The sequence below is a fragment of the Myripristis murdjan genome, chromosome 4 (genome assembly GCF_902150065.1).
Source record: "Myripristis murdjan chromosome 4, fMyrMur1.1, whole genome shotgun sequence".
NCBI classification, from domain to species: domain Eukaryota; kingdom Metazoa; phylum Chordata; class Actinopteri; order Holocentriformes; family Holocentridae; genus Myripristis; species Myripristis murdjan.
The window spans coordinates 35,582,660-35,599,557 of record NC_043983.1 but is presented as its reverse complement, the minus strand read 5'-3'; the positions used below and the strand labels follow the sequence as shown (position 1 = coordinate 35,599,557).

Here is a 16,898-nt window from a genome sequence, read left to right as displayed (position 1 = left end):
CTGTGGTCTTAAACTTCTGATCAGCTGATGAACAGCCTATTTCAGTTTAATGGTTGTTTGCAATAAATTTCTTACTCAATTTTTTTTTTTTGGTCTCACTCTCATTTCTTCTTTTTGCATTTTGAAGCTCTACTTAGAACCTTCTTAAGATCCAACAGTGCAAAATGTAAATTCTTGCAATTTCTCAACTGGTCTTAAGATTTTGATCAGGAGTGTATTTCACACTGTCAAACTTGTAAGAACATTTTCAACATAGAGCAACAGGAACTTACCGGACTGTCACTGCCAGTGGACTGGCGGGAGGAACAGGCACCACCACCGTCCTGTCAGACTGGAGTCCAGCCTGCATGGTGGGTGCGACCATTTTTTCTTTATTTAGAGGGGTGGCGAGGAGGAGTGAATTCTGAATTGGTGCGTAAAACATCAACTATGGAGAAATATCCGCAACATTTATCATCATCGTTTTTCAAAACAATATTTATAATATTTCATTGCATACAATTAGGGTGGCAACTAGGGTGGCAGCTGCCACCCCCTAGAACCGCCTGTGGATAGTGGTGACGTCACCTACAGGTTCAGTCGTAGGCTACAGGAGGTTGGAGACGCAGAGACGATGACGAGCTGCAGATGATTATTTTTGTACAGTCGGTAGGAGAAATAAAGATTCATTCGTCAGCCGTGTGTACCGTCGCTTCCACACAGATGAGCCCACCGGTGGTTTGTACAGCAGATTATCATCACCTGTAGCAGGGCTACTCAACACGCGGCCCAGGGGCCACATGAAGCCCGTTCATCATTTTTATGCAGCCCGCCACCGTCATATAATAAAAATATTATTATTCTAATTATTGACTTTCAGTCTGTGGACAATTAATTTCTATCACTAACCACAAGAGGGCGATAATGCATGGGCTATTATTGCTCTGATGTCATGAACCTGTTTTGACCTACTGACCAGAAGTGGGCGTGCCTCACCTTCCACCTGCTGAAATGAGGCCACATCACACTCCCTGGACATTATAAAATAAACAGGCTTTATTCACAACATGTGAGCAGGGATATGTGATACTTCTGTCTTCCTTTGCGGTGTGGAGTTGGCCATGATTGAATCCTCCTTTCATCGCACTGTAACATCAGGGCAGTTGCTAGGAATTCTGGGTCCCCTGAAAGAATATCGGTGTGGGCCCCTCTACCCCATTCATTGCCATTTTAACTGTGTGTGGACCCTAGTGGGCCGTGGGCCCTTAGAATTGTCATCACCTTTCCCCCCTATACAACGGCACCCTGTAACATCAAACACTAAAGTCCGGATTAAGCAGTTTTCACATGGCACGCGCACGGTGCAGACCTCGGCCGGCGCAGCCATTCATTGTGTATGTGTGTGCACGCTGCGCCCAAGTTGAAAATTTTTAACTTGGTTGCAGCGCCCCGTGACATCGTCACCTCGGGACGTCCAATAGGAGAGAATAGTGGAATCAGAAAAAAATTTGGGGGATTTTGGCAGAACAGCAAAACAGCAATGGAGGAAAGCCTCACTGTGTCTGTCTCTCTGTGTGCAGAGCTGTGGGACAGCAGACTGCAGTCCTACCAGGAGTTCATTAAAAAGCCCAGGCATGGAGAGAGAGATCCAACAATTTGGGAAAACCAGGTGTGTTTAAAAACTGGCACAGGTATGTGATGTTTTTGCTTTCCACAATAGGCCAGATTTTTTCCCCCTTTTTTCTGCAATCAGAGACCAATACTGTTGTGAACTGAAACAAATGATTTACTACACAGACAGGTGTGCGTGTATTTTGGAGTGCGCCCTGCTCAGCACCCGTCTGGCCGTCCCCAGCGCAGAGCGCAGCCCAAACCGCCCGCTGTGTGAAAACCCTTCAACCTGAGCAAGCTGCCCATTCTGTCCACATTTTGGGAATGAAGCCTCATTTTGTTGTAACTTGATCATTTCATCATTAGTCATTGCAGGACAGTCTTTTATTCGGGGAGGTCCAAAACAGGACAGACATGTTCAGCTTGCGGCCCTCGGACAGAAATAAATAACAGTGTGGGGGTTGGATGAGTCTCCCCTTTCAGGCCATGGATGGTTCTAGACATTTAGTTAGACAAATGTTTTATTTGCATTTTGACTTTAAACCTCCTCTGCACTTTTCACTTTTTTATTTTCCCATTTTGTTTATTTGCTGCATTTTTTTTTCGTATTAGAGGGGAGGAGCAAACCTCCTGTGAGGTCGTACGTGCTGGAGGAGGTTGGTTTCTACTTAAACTTTGAGAATGTGTGTAAAACTAAAAAAAGAGGTAGGACCAAACTGAAAATTTGGATGATTTTACATTCATAGTTCATGATCAAGTTCTTCATTAATAGTATTTCTTAAATGCATGCTAATGTGTGTTATGTAATGCTAATTCTACTGATTGAATAATTGCCAATTTTGTATTTTTGTTTTGCGTTCACTTCTGCAGACAAAACTTCTACTGCATCGTCAAAGCTCTTTTTCTTTCTCGTCTTGAATCTGATCAGCGGTGTCTAAAGCCGCATGGAAAGGGACGGTGTGACCATCAACGGTCATTTGGGGCCGTAAATGACGGCGTGAGTGTGATTCAGAGCGCACGTTAGTCACATCTGAGAAATACCAACTTCTTTTCGTACTTAAGAACATTGTAGATTTTGTTTGTAGTAGAGAATTTCGAAGCTTTTCCACACATTGGTGAGAAGTGGAGGCCCGGGTGCTTCCTGTGGGAGGAGTCAGCTGCCCGCGCTCAGAGAACAGACGGCAAACAGGAGGGTGTAAAATTTTGAAATGCTCCTTTAATTCCCATTCAGTGAGCAGTGCTGTCTCCCTGCTGTCTGTACACTTTGATGCTGTTTCACTGACAAGTCAAACTGACACACTGCAGTGCACACTCTCTCTCTCTCACACACACACACACACACACACTCTCTCGCTCACACACACACACACACACACACACACACAGGTCCATCACAAGCAGGGATAAAAAAGAGAAGTGAACTCGAGTGTAATTTGGGGTTTAGTGAGTGAACTGAAGTTAAAGGGGACGTTTCCTGCTGCAGCCACACAGTTGGAGCTCCATGTTTCCTGTTAGTTAAACTTTATTTATTCATGAGTGATGAGGTCGACCTGCGTCGGGACAGAGGTGCTCAGTTTCTCTCTAAAACTAAACGCAGCGGCAGGAAGTGGACGCCGCTCCGGCTCCTCTGCTTCCTGGTCGGAGGCCGCTCACGCACGAGTCCCTCCGTCAGCAAAACCTTCCTCTGTCCTTCTCAGTTGCGACGATACAAGTCAGAAAAAGGGACAGCCGGTCTCCTCCTCTCCACACACACACACACACACACACGCATGCGCTCGCCCACACACACACACACACACACACACACACGCACGTCGGTGTCGCACCTGGAAAAGAAAACACAAGAGGAGACGTGGGAACATCAAAGCAGAGGTTTAGTTTTCTGTAAATCACAAGTTTCCTCAAGATATTACACAGACAGATACATCATCAGCCACGACCTCCTTTCAGTGTGTTCAGTTCAGAGGCAGGCGGTCCTTATGAGACGATGTCATGATGTCGGTGACATCACAACGCCGTGTTCGTGTTTGAGCTGCGCGGCCACATGTTTGCAGACGACACGCCATTTGTCTTTTCTCTGAAATCCTAATTATTTCCTCACGGCTGATTTCTCCCTGAGAGAGGAGCAGATCCTCGACATGATTGGACGAAAACGGTGACACAGACGGCTCATGGGAATTTCAAAATAAAAGCACATCAAGCTCACTCTTCCTCCTTCTATCCCCCTATCCCCCCCGGTCTTCTCCTGGTCTCTCTCTCTTTTTTTTTTTTTTTCCTTCTCTCATGTCCCTCCCTCCCCATGTCTGTCCCATCCTGTGTGTATATGTATTCTACTTGCTGCCTTCTTGGCCAGGCCTTGCTCGTAAAAGAGATTTTTTATCTCAAGCAATTTTTGCCTGGTAAAATAAAGGTCTAAATAAAAAATAAATAAAAGTATAGAGCCAAATTTTCACTCAGTATCGATTATATTGATCCAGACTGATCGATCACTGCACCCCTGGTTTCTGAAGTCTATTCCCTTTGTTCCAGTCATGAACCATGCTAGTGACCGTTTGCCTTTGGTCCATCCAGCTTGCCGTACCCAAGATGCAGCGTGAGCTCCACAACCTCAGCTCAGATCAATAAATCCCTTTATTGATTGAAAGCCTGAACTTTACAGGCAGAGAGAACAGGGAGCCACTGAGGGCAACTTTACAAAAATCAAGCGGTAGTTTATCATCACTGTTGCTAAATTCCCCCTTTGTTAGGATAATTTGCTGCATGGCGGCGGCGGCGCTGCAGTAACATCCTCAACAACAAGCCGGCAGACCTACCTGAGGCTCACCTGGAGGTATCCCTCCGCCAAGCTAGTTCTCCTAACAAAGAGGGAAATTAACAGTGAAAATATAAACTACTGCTTGATTTTGTACCGTGAACTTTTTATACCATCATATCTTTATTTTATATTATTTGGTGGTGCCGTGTTTGTGCCTGTGAAGCTGACAGATGAGTTCTGTGGACGTGGACTGAGCTTGCGTGGCGTCTCTGCTACGGCAAGCTGGATGGATCAAAGGAAAACCGTGACCATTTCCTGTGACTGGAATAAAAGTCAGCAGAGAGCAGAGACGGCGTCGCCTCCTGCAGCTGCTGCATGTCACCCTGCGCTTCATTTCTCTTCATGGGGTTTTGTTTGTGCTGTTGATGTGAGACACTTGCTGCTTGAAGCTGGGGGATTTCTTTGGCCTGGTGGTGGCGCTGTGGTGGGCCAACCAGGTTTATAGTGCGAGTTCAGGGGTTAAAAGTTATGGATTAATTTTACTGCAACAGTGGAGCCGCACAGTAGTTACTCTTTGGTCTGTCATCTCAAAGATCCTCACTGGCTGATGCTGTGCCAGCTCTCAACAGGAGTACAGCGAGGGCCTCCACGTTCATTTTCCATAACCACATATCAAATTTCCATTTCTGTATGTCTGCAGCGAGGTGATTCAATCAACATTTAAAATGAGGAAGAGGAACTGGGAGAAAAACTCTGATTGGCTTGTTTTCTGGGATGTTCGTGTGGATTTCCAGGAAATAAAAATCTCTGTGCTGCTCTCCCTTCTCAGGCTGCAGCTCACATCATTACTAAAACCTCCAAAACTTTAGGGGAGATTTCATCTTTTTTCAAAACTTTGTCCAAGGCCTGAAAAACAAATTCTTAAATTTCTTGACTTTTCAGGATTTTTCAGATCACTGAGAGAAAAACACCACAAACTGTCCTCGCAGTAAATTTTATTTTATTATTATTTTTTTGGTTCTCCAGCCTTCAGACACCCAGTGAGGGCACGAGCTGTTTCATTCATTGTTTTAAAAATAAATAAAAAATAAAAAATTGTGGTGTTGCGCCCTGACTCAGACAGGCCATGCCCCCCGGCTCCGCCCCCTGTCTCTTACTTGGCGGTGGCGCCGGTCACGGCTGCTCCTCGTTGCTGGCGCTGGGCGTCCGGCTGCGGATCTGACCCCTCAGCTGCTCGATGAGCTCTGGGTTCTGCTGCTGCATCTGCTGAGCAAACTGCTGACCTCTGCGCACACACACACACACACACACACACACTGTGAGCACAACACACACCTTGCTGCTTTCACCGTGTATAAGTCTGACCATCGTCCTGCCTGCAAATTCAGCATTTCAGTGACAAGACCTGCTAGTAGACATGTCTCTTTTAAAATTAAAGTTAGCAAACTGGAAGAAAAAACCTCTTTGTGAACGTTCTAACCCCAAGAGACACCTACAAGATGCCTTTCTTTGAAATGTGGAAAGAAAACTGCAGGACCTGCTACTGGAAATAACAGTGATGTGGTAACTCCTCAGAGCCCAGGGAGCCATTTTTCCCCTGGAGGACAGTTCAGTTTGTTCTTTTAAACAATGTTATATATATATATACACTACTCACAAAAAGTTAGGGATATTTGGCTTTCGGGTGAAATTTACGGAAAATGTAAAAAGTTCATGCTACAGTGATATTATATCATGAAAGTAGGGCATTTAAGTAGAAGCATACACTGGTGATTTCCTCATCTCAAACAATTTCTTGAAACAAAAGCCAACAACAGTGGTGGATATACCACAACAAAAAATGTCAGTGTCAATAACTTGTCATGTGCCCTTGAGCATCAATTACAGCTTGACAGCGACGTCTCATGCTGTTCACAAGTCGACTTATTGTCTGCTGAGGCATGGCATCCCACTCTTCTTGAAGGGCGGCCCTCAGGACATTGAGGTTCTGGGGTACAGAGCTCCGAGCCTCTACACGGCCACTCAGCTGATCCCATAGGTTTTCTATGGGATTCAGGTCTGAGAAAGTGCAGGCCACTCCATCTGAGGTACCCCAGTCTCCAGCAGCCGTTCCCTAATGATACGACCTCGATGAGCTGGAGCATCAAACACCTGATGTGAATTTTGCCGTTAAACTCCTTGTTAGAGAACAGCAACTTGTGCAAAAAGTACTGAAACACTGAACAGTTGGACATGTGCATTCAAAAGTTTACAGAAGGTCACATTAAGTTCACCTGGAAAGGTTAGAATGCATTTTAGGTTCATCCTGAAATTTCACCCGAAAGCCGAATATCCCTAACTTTTTGTGAGTAGTGTATATAATATTATGACATATTTAAGCCTGACGTCCAAACTGGTCATCCAAATTAACCCTAACCGGCGAGACCTGAGACACTCCATTTGATTTCTTCCAAAATCCTTCAGGGAAAAGGGCGATTATCAGTTTTTTGGAAAATGACTGGGACATTAGTCAGAGGTGCAGTGAGGCTGCGGTACGTACGCCTGGATCAGGCCTGATAAATCTCCGGGCGGGGCTGCAGCTCCGGGGGGCGCGGCGGCTGCAGAGGCTCCGCCCCCTCCCATGGGACCGTACGCTCCTGACATCATCCCCGACATCCTGCAGGGACAGGAAGTAGTCAGACAGTTAGCCCCTCCCACCCTGATGACAAGACGCCTCACTCACTTTTTTTTTTTTTTTTTTTTTTAAACACAAAAAAAAAACTGAAATGAAGAAACTTACAGCTGCTGGACCTGTGGGTTGTTCATCAGAGTGGACGCCTAGAGAGAGAGAGCGAGAGAGGGAGAGAGAGAGAGAGAAAGAAAGAGAGAGAGAGAGAGAGAAAGAGAGAGAGAGAGGGAAATGGGGGAAATGTGTCAAGGCAGCAGGAGACAAACAGGATTTACACAAAAAAAAAAAAAAAAAAAAAAAACACAAATAAAGAACAAAACCAACAAAACAGCGCCTCAACGTCCTGAGGAGAGATACATGAACGGAAATGTGGGTTTCACAGTGTTTTTGTTTATAACTTTTATTATTATGACAACAACAACAATAATAATAATCATAATCATCATAATAATAAGTATGTGTGTGTGTGTGTGTGTGTGTGTGTTAGAGCACGGATCGAGCCGCATATTTCTGTCTGGACCCGACCCGACTCCAAGAGCAAAGTAACCGAGCCCGACCTGAACCCAGCAGGCATTTTTTTTTTTTTTTCCCGAATCTGACCCGAACCCGAGATCTTGCTCGTCCTCCGTCACCAGGTCACGTTTACCGCCTGAAACAGCCTACGTGTTGCCTTCAGCGTCATCATGGAAACTCCAGCACTGTAACCCTAACCCTGAACAGACAGCAGGTCCATCATTTTAATTTATTTCACACTCGAGTTTCACTAAGATGACACAGACGTGAAGGAACCCGACCCAAAATGCAACATAATCCCTATTTTTTTCCCAAAGCCGCCCAAGCTGAGACCCGACAGGCTCGGGTCAGACGTCCACACTGTACTCCTGTACTCCACACCCGTGCGGTTTAATAATCTGATGTCAACATCCATGTGAAGCTGTCTGGAGCATTCACATGTACATGCGCTGTCTGACTTCCTGTCTGGACCTGATCCCTCCCAGCGATCTGGGTCCTCCTCAGCTTTGGCATCTCACCATGTTCATGAAGCCAGGGTTGCTCAGCAGGCCGGCCAGATCCACTCCTCCCATCCCCGCCGTCTGAGAGAGAGAGAGAGCGAGCGAGAGTGAGAGCGAGAGAGAGAGAGAGAGAGAGAGAGACATTAACACTGACCAAACAGGGCAGGAGCCCCCCGTCCCGTCCCGTCCCGTCCCGTCCCGTCCCGCCCCGTCCCGTCACTCACTGGGCTCGGTGTCTCCATCTTCTGCTCTGCGATCTTCAGGTTGGACTTGTACGTGTCGTTGTCGGGGTCGAGCTCCAGGGCTTTCTTGTAGTAGCTCACGGCCTCTGTGTGTTTGTTGAGGCTGGCCAGAGCCAGGCTGCAGGCAGACAGCACAGCGTCAGCTCCAAGCCCCTCCCCCACCTGTTCAGCCCCCACATTCTACTGTTCTTTACTGCCTCCCTCAGCTTCTACTCACTAATGTATGAAAAGTGCTCTACAAATAAAGTTTGATTTGATTTGATTTGATTAATGCTGCTTTTCCACTGGCACCTACTCGGCTCGACTCTACTCGCCTCGACACGGTTTCGGTGGTTTTCCATTACATTTGAGTGCCACCTTGCCGTGGGTGGAGTCGTCATAGCAACGAAGCCCTGCCACCAAGCACAGAAAAGTCTCCACCTCTTCATTTGACCACAGTACCGGTTTGCTTGCCATTTTCCAATTTTGCCAACTTCAGTGATGATCAATGCGCCCGGTCGCTGCTGCCATTTTTTTTTTTTTTTTTTTAAATGTCGGGTTTGGTTTTCGTGCAGGAGTCGCTCTCGTCACTCCAACGGCGTTTACGTCACATTTTCGTCTCGACTCAGCTCACTTGGAGCCCCGGCTGAGTCGGTACTAAAATGGGACCTGGTACCAGGCCACTACCACCTGATGGAAAAGCTCTCAAACCGAGTCGAGTCAAGGCGAGTCGAGGCGAGTAGGTGCTCGTGGAAAAGCCATAACAAGCAAACACAGAGCCGGCGGGTCCTACCCCATCCGGCCGTAAGCCTTGCTGTAGTTGGGGTCGATGCCGATGGCCAGTTCACAGTCCTGCACAGCTCCAGCGTAGTTGCCCAGTTTGCTGTAGGCTGCAGCCCTGCGTACGTACACACACACACACACACACACACACACACACACACACACACACACACACAGCAACACACACACACACACACACACACACACACACACACACACACAGCAACACACACACACACACACACACACACACACACACAGAGCAACACCTTTACTGTATGCAGTACACAGAAATAAGCATCAGAGACACACCAACATCTTTTATAATGGTGGATTAAAACCAAGATGAAGACAGTAAGCAGGATGCAGGTAGGTGTGTGTGTGTGTGTGTGTGTGTGAGACTGGATCAGCTGTGCGTCCTTCTGCAGACAGCGTTCACTGAGTAACAGCATCACATGCCTCTTATTTTCTTAGTTGCTGACACTGAGGGGTTGTGTAAGCTCTTCTGTGTGTTTCTGTGTCCCTGCACTCGTTCTCACTTGTTTTGTAATCACTTTCTTGCACAATAAAAAAAATATGACAAGTCATTTGGTGTCACTTCCTGCTGCAGTACAATCTTTTTTTTTTTTTTTTTTTTTTTTTTTTTTTTGGGGGAACATCTACAGTTCGATGCTCCAGGCTCTTTAGACTTCTGTTTGGCTGTTCTTGACTTATCTGTGTGTGTGTGTGTGTGTGTGTGTGTGTGTGTGTGTGTGTGCAGCCCTGCAGTCTCATGTCCTTTTATGGCGACTGGTTGAGTGTTTACCTGCTGTGTGCTACTTAGGATCACCTGGCATGAGGACAGTGGGGTAAGAACACAGGTGAGAACCACGCTGTGGTTTGAGAACAGGTCAGGAACCCCACGGCGACTCTTCTTTCCTTCTTAAAGTCACACTGAGCGCCATTTGTCCTTGTGGTTTGTAAACGCAACATTCAAAGTCGGCCCCGCCAACAGAACAGCACCAAACGCTGCAGTCGGTTGTTTAAAACAGCCCAAACTCCCTGTTTTTACTCCAATGCAAACACATCATTTCCTGTCACTGCTTCACAATAAAAGCTCCCCTGCTGGTTACCCAGTTCAAAGTTTTGTTTTCTTTTTGTGTTTTGGCTTCATTCGCGGAGAAAGACAGGACAGACAGGGCAGAGAGGGGACAGCATGCAGCAGAGAGTCTGGGCCGGATTCAAACCCAGGACTTAAGGCCCATTTATGCTCAACGGTAAATACGGATACGGACAGAGCCCTTCTGTCCGTGCTCTGTGTTCATTTCGTCCGATTTCTGCATGTTTCCATAAAGCTTACAGATACGGGCCAAACGGAGCAGTACCACCGGAAACCACGGGGGCAGTGTGGCTGTCACTACCCAACATGCAGCTCCAGTGAGACACGAAGAAGAAATAAGACTGGCAGAACTTTTTGAGGAAAGGCTGTGCGAGTTGGTTAAAAACTATAAACATCTCTGTGATGTTATGTCAATTAAACTGATGTAACATCTGTATGATGTCTCTATGATCTTACGTCAGTTTCTCTCATCGGCAGCACCAGAGAAAAGAATTCTCCGTCCTCTAGTCGCGATGTCTTTAACAGCCTCACCGCCCACCGCCTCCTATAACGTGGCCTCGGTGTTTGACTTTTATGCAAGAGGTGCATTATCAATATCTCCTCCACAGTCACCATGTTTGTTTTTGAGTTTGTTGTTGTCATAAACGTTTGACTCTGGGCTGCCCCCTGGTGGATATATTGATTAACATCCATGCCAACGTAAAGGACGCATGGAAGTATGTGGGCAGTGACGGTAACATTGTTTGAATCGAACGTATACATTTTCCTGTGTAAAGGGAGCATAAATGGGCCTTTAGAGTTACATGGTACTCTCTTTACACAATGAGCCACCAGGGGGCGCCCCGATGGAGTGCTTTTATTAATATGAAGCAGCAGGAGCCTTTGCCTTTAGCAGGCCAAGGTGTGATCTTGGTGGGACGTGTTACTGCACAGATGTCAGTGCCTTAGTACACGTACACGTACACACACACACACACACACACACACACACAGTATAAATATGTAATAAACTGTTAATAAACCCTGGATTAAGTTCATATAGAGCCCGGATCCATCAGGATGTTAAAAATTCAACAAATAAACGTCCAAACCGTTTTCACATCTGCACCTGCCGCCGGCCGCAGACTGGAGCTCACCTGTTGCAGTAATAGACGGCGTTCTGCGGGTTTATGGCGATCGCCTTGGAGTAAAACTCGACAGCGGCGGCGAAGTTCTCCACCTTCATCTGGTCGTTACCTGCAGATCAGAAAGAGACTCACAGCTCAGCCGACACTCTGCAACCTCAACGCTTCAGATTCTGACTTCTGTTAACAAAAAAGAAGCACCGACAAACTTCAAATTCTCAGTTGTACAGAGTGTCTCTGTCCCTGAACATTGTACTTTGTATACATCGATGCACACTGGTTTTTTTGTTTTTTTGCACATTGTTTTTTGCACATTGGGTACTTAGATCTTTAGATCTCGAGTGTCATCTTTTATTCTTTAGTTTTTATTATTCTTTTTTTTTTTTTTACTTAATCTTGTACTCTGTGGATACTGCTGAAAACTGTGAATTTCCTTCGGGATGAATAAAGTATCTATCTATCTATCTATCTATCTGAACATGCTCACATGGAAAAAGCCATTCAGATATGTGAATAAGGGTTTCCATGGCAACAGTGATTTGGTTTCTCCAGCAGAAATCTACCTGTGCTGACCGGCGTTCTCTTCATCCCTTTAACCTGATGAAGGAAACCGACTTTCTAAATGTAAATGCTGAATGTAAACACAGTGATTATGACTTCATTTGTTATTTTTAGTGAATTTTGGACGACCTGATGGGAGGAAATTCACCGCGGTGCTGCTGACAGTTTGGCTGTGGCTGTAAGTCGCAGGGCTAAACGATCTATGGTTATCTAGATAAGTGAGGTATTTATATCTCAGCAGACCAAGATATTAATATCTCACAGGAACATGCGAGATATTAATATCTCAAAAGAACAGGATATGGACCATTTCCAATATAGGGTTGTTGTTAGCCTGACACACTGATTGGTCTGTTGTGATCAATAAAAACACTTTGAAGTAACTGCCTTTTCCACACCCAGTTGGCATTATTATGCTGTTTTTGAAGAATGCTCAATTTTCACTGTTGCTGAACTTAAAATATCAAATAAGTGTGAACCCACAGTCATATAGTACATTTATCCAGATATTTGGCATAAATATCGAGGTATGACATTTTGTCCATATTCTGCAGCCCTAATAATTCAGTCATCTGCACCAAACTAAACAGATCAGTCTGCTCTTGGTCGAGCTGTGAAGCCGCCGGCCGTCCGGTCTCACCGTCGGTTTTGAGTCGCTCCGCCTCGGCGATCTGTTCATCGGTGGGGGCGTCGGCGGTCGTGTCGATCTTCACCTGAGGAGGAGCGGCGTGCTGTAACAGCATGACATCACCATGAGTCAGTCTCCAAGTCAAATTCCTTGTTTGTGAAAACTTGGCAATAAAGATCTTTCTGATTCTGAGTCAGACACTTCCTGGAACATGTCATCATGACTCACACACACACACACACACACACACACACAGTGCTGTCATGCCAACCCAGCCCTGACTCTGTGCTTCTCTCCAGCAGGACAAAACATTCAGTGAACAAAATGACAACTTCATTCCTGACTATACAAATCTGCTGTCTAGCACTGAATTAATTAATCAATGAATTAGTCAGCTGAGAGTAAATTATCACTGTGATTTTAATAACTGATTCATATATTTGGCCACTTATCCAGTAAAAATCCCAACACTGTCTGATGTCGGCTTCACTAACATCACTAAGTCTTCCTTCTCTCCATTTTGCTTATTTAATTATTTATTTTTTGGCTGCTGGTCAGACTGAGGAAGACTTCTGATGAATCACTTCCCATCAGACGCTGCCTTTATTTTTCACACTTTATATGCTGAATAACTCATCTATTAATAATGGAAAAAAAAGGATGAATCTATGATGAAAATAATCATTGGTTGCAGGCCCAGATAAAATAAGCTGTGTGATATGTAGACTTAGACTTGAATATGCAGGACTAGATGCTGCTATCAGTTTGTTGCCATGGAAACCAGAGACTCACCTTGCCTGTGGCGGAGGCGAAGATCTCCGGTAACGTCTGGGAGACGGCGAGGCTCTGGTCGTCTGTTGAAACTTCGAAGGCCGTCTCCAAACACTGCACCGCCACTGCAGAGCGACAGGGAGCGCAGGGAGACTTTAACAAACACACCTGGAGGTTATCAGAGGAGCACGCAGGAGACACGCTGACCTTTCAGCTCCCAGAGGAAAACAACATGACTGCTCTTTCCATCCTTCCGGAAAAACTCGACATTCCATGTGAACCTTTTGATAAACCCACAGCAGCAGCAGCTAGCCTTGCCCCACCCACGTCAGGTGACCTGCGCCCTCTGAGCCTTTTCTTATTCAGTGACAATATGAAACCAACAAATATTCTTTCAAAGGCAAAAATCTACTTAGATTATTTAACACAAACATAAAAATACCTCCAGTATATTCATTAATTCACCAGCTCAGTGTGTGTGTGTGTGTGTGTGTGTGTGTGTGTGTGTGTGTGTACTCTGCACTTTGTAGGGTGTGTTGTGGACTGAATGGTTTTGTTTTTTCACGCCTGGGTTTCACTGTCCTGCTCAGTACGGATGTTAAAGGTGAGTCTGAGTGTTGGTGTCACCTTCCAGACTCTCCTGGGCGTCTGAGGACAGATTCCCAGAGCGGAGCTGATCATGGAGGAACTGGATGATGGAGAAGGCGAGACGCTTTGTGTCTGTCATTGTGATGGAGGTTCAAACCTCAGTACAGTGTGCTGGGAGAGAACCTGCTGGAGACACAAAGAGAGAAAATCTAACATCAGATAACACACAAGTTATAGACCAACGTCATGAGGGGCTGTCTGCACAAACAGCTATTAGGGAAAAAATGATTCACTTGATTCTTTTTATACATTTTTTTTTATTACTGAATCAACTGAAAGTAAAGATATTGGTGATATTGGTTCGTGTGAAACTAGACGACCTAAGGAATCCACCGGTACCAAGCACGTCATGCTAGGTTGTAAACAAGAGGACGAAATGACGCTCCCAAGTTCAACTGAATTTTGGCAAGGTAAAAACTGTCATGTCTGTTTCCAGCGGGTCCCTTGACCTCTGACCTCCAGCTGTGTGAATGAAAATGGGTTCTCCGGGCAGCCACGGCTCTCCCCTTTGCAGACATGCCCACCTTCTGCTAATCCCATGCAGTTTGGGCCACAAAGCCTGCAGTCCACATGTGTTCTTGTGGCCTGATGTGATGAAACTGGACGTCGCTGTAGAAAATGACCTCTAGTGACCTCTAGGAGAATCACAGCCTCATCAAACTTTACAGACACAAACTAGAGAGCGAGGGCGTTCAGAGGAGCTCTGCTTCTCCAGGTAGACTGACAGTAAGGATGAGTTTCTGACAAATTTACACAACAGAATGCACCACAGAAATCTCCAAATGTCTTAAGTTTTTGACGCCATATCAAAGCCTGAATTTTTCTGTGGTGCCCCTCAAGGTCTTGGTGTCCAGATGTGGTATTCTGCAGGGATTTTGACCATTTTTATTCATTTCCGAGTGATCAAAACAGTTAAAGCTGACCAAAAACTGCTGCAACAACTTATGACACATAACTGAACATGGGAATGGCTTCATATACTTCCATTATAATGTGACAATCCCTATACACTAAATAAATAAAACAAAATAAGCAGGTGCTTAACCAGAACACGACTAGAATGACTTGACACCGAGCTGAGCTGCAGCTCAACTTAATCTTCAGCTTCCAGGTGATGTTCACCTGCTCTATCTGGCTTCTGCTGTTTACCTGTTATTTCCCCAGAGGGTCCCTGGCCCCTCACTAAAGCGGGTCTGAGGCAGGCCTGGGACGGTGAGGCTCCAGCCTTTAGCATTAGCATTAGCTTGTGGAATATTCCAGTAGAGCTGGCTCAGTGTGGCTAACAGCGGCCAGCTAACATCTCTAACGTTCATCTCACACCGCGCATGGCCCTGACACCGCTAACTAGCATGAAGCTAACGCTGGAGCAAAAGCTAAGTCAGGTCCGAAGCAGCGGCCAGGTGTGTTCATGCCGCACAGGTCAATGTCAACCTGAACTCAGGTACCCCTGCCAAGTGACGTTCAGCTAGGCAGCGTTAGCTAGCTGTAGCTTAGCGAGCTAACCTGCCCAACAAAAGGCTGACCTGAGGCTGCTAGCAGCTCACGGCAGCTAGCAGCTCACGGCAGCTAGCGGTGAGGACGGCTCGCCAGGCTCCACACAAAACTCTGCCACATTTAACGCCAAACTAACAGACTCACCGGCAGACACACGCCGCTGTTAGATCAGACTACAGACAGGTCATGACTCACTGGTGTTTCCCGGTACAGTCGGCATGCAGGTAACCCGTTAAACAGCTCTTTACTTCAATAAAAATCAAACTTTAAAGAATTCACCAGCGCCTGAAAGCAGCCGCGCTGTTCACATGGAGCTCTGACGTGTTCCTGAGGAAGGCGGAACAACAGGCTCCTAAACAGATATGAAGGTGTCATGTCACTCAAGTAAACTCTGCTTGGCGTTTTCGGTGTGTGCCGAAATGAAGAGTGACACCTATCCATTTATAAACACCTGTATAAACTGAGTAGTAAAGCGCAGGTGGAGCTGCCGGTGACAGGCCACATGATGTCCCCGGGATCTGAACGGAGTTTGGTGCTGCGACCAGAGAGACAAGCTAACGTGTTATGCTAGCGGCTCAGATTACCACATTCCCTGAACACTACCCTTCACACAGCAAGGTGTGTGACTGTGTGCCATGCAGACATATCAAACATCAGACCGAGGTGAGGTGAGGTGTTTGCCTACCAGTTGTCGCCGTGTTTCAGGAGCGATACGCGTTAGCGCGCTACGTTAGCTCCGCACACCAGCCTGCTTTAACGGCAACGTTAGCGTTAGCCTGTTAGCTACCTCGTCGCATAGTGATGTCGTAACGCGATGCGTCATGGCGGCGAGGCCACATGCTGCTGCGTCAAGTTACCGACAAAACAAACACACAACAGCACCGGAAACACATGTTTACAGGCGCAAAGAGGGTGATGATGCATTTTCTTATTAATTTAATTTTCCTTATCGCCAAATTCCACATTCACAAATGCACATTTACAAACAAACAAACGAACAAAAAATCAATTCTGTGTCAAGTGAAGTCAAATCAGGTTTATTTCTTCGGCACATTCAAAACAAAAGGAGCTGATCCACAGCGCTTCACGTCGTGACGGAGACAGACTGACAGACAGAGGCATGACAGCCAAGGCTAGAATGGAAAACACACTGAAGAGAAAAGGCAAATAAGAAATGGAGAAGTTATGAGGAAATGAACAAATCCAGTTAAAACTAAAAAAAATCTAAATCAAAAAATCAACAGATGAATACTCAATAAGAGGACGTTACAGATAAATTATGAACGTACTTGTCGCAAAAAAGGAGGAATTAGAACAAAACACGATATCTTCCTCACAAAATAAAAAATAACTGTCAACACAATGAAAGTCTGCAATATTTTAAAAGTCTTTAGGTGAGTTTATATTTTTATTTTTTGTTATGTTTGTTTTGTTTAATGCTGTACACCACTTTATGTTTTATTATCTTAATGCATCACTTTGGAAGCGATGTTGTTTTCTTCTTTGTTCATGACTTAAAATAAAGATTTACAAATAATAATAA

General features: G+C 45.7%; 1 protein-coding gene across 7 annotated transcripts; it reads right to left on the bottom strand.

Annotated features, from left to right (window-relative positions):
- Positions 1-2,786: 2,786 nt before the first annotated feature.
- sgta (small glutamine rich tetratricopeptide repeat co-chaperone alpha) lies at positions 2,787-16,194 on the bottom strand. 7 transcript variants are annotated; one of them, XM_030050292.1, is made up of 12 exons: positions 16,041-16,194; positions 13,841-13,987; positions 13,235-13,338; positions 12,455-12,545; positions 11,266-11,365; positions 9,041-9,145; positions 8,251-8,386; positions 8,045-8,107; positions 7,125-7,162; positions 6,885-7,001; positions 5,503-5,630; positions 2,787-3,416 (listed from the first exon to the last, which is right to left on the bottom strand). In XM_030050292.1, the coding sequence occupies exons 2-11, from the start codon at positions 13,938-13,940 to the stop codon at positions 5,519-5,521; spliced, it is 966 nt and encodes a 321-aa protein (XP_029906152.1). In that variant the 5' UTR covers positions 13,941-13,987; positions 16,041-16,194; the 3' UTR covers positions 2,787-3,416; positions 5,503-5,518. The 7 variants fall into 7 exon arrangements, with proteins under 7 accessions (XP_029906152.1, XP_029906154.1, XP_029906157.1 ...); XM_030050294.1 differs by having other exon boundaries at positions 13,841-13,984; positions 16,041-16,189; XM_030050297.1 differs by lacking the exon at positions 16,041-16,194 and adding an exon at positions 15,551-15,679.
- Between the last annotated feature and the right edge of the window lie 704 nt (positions 16,195-16,898).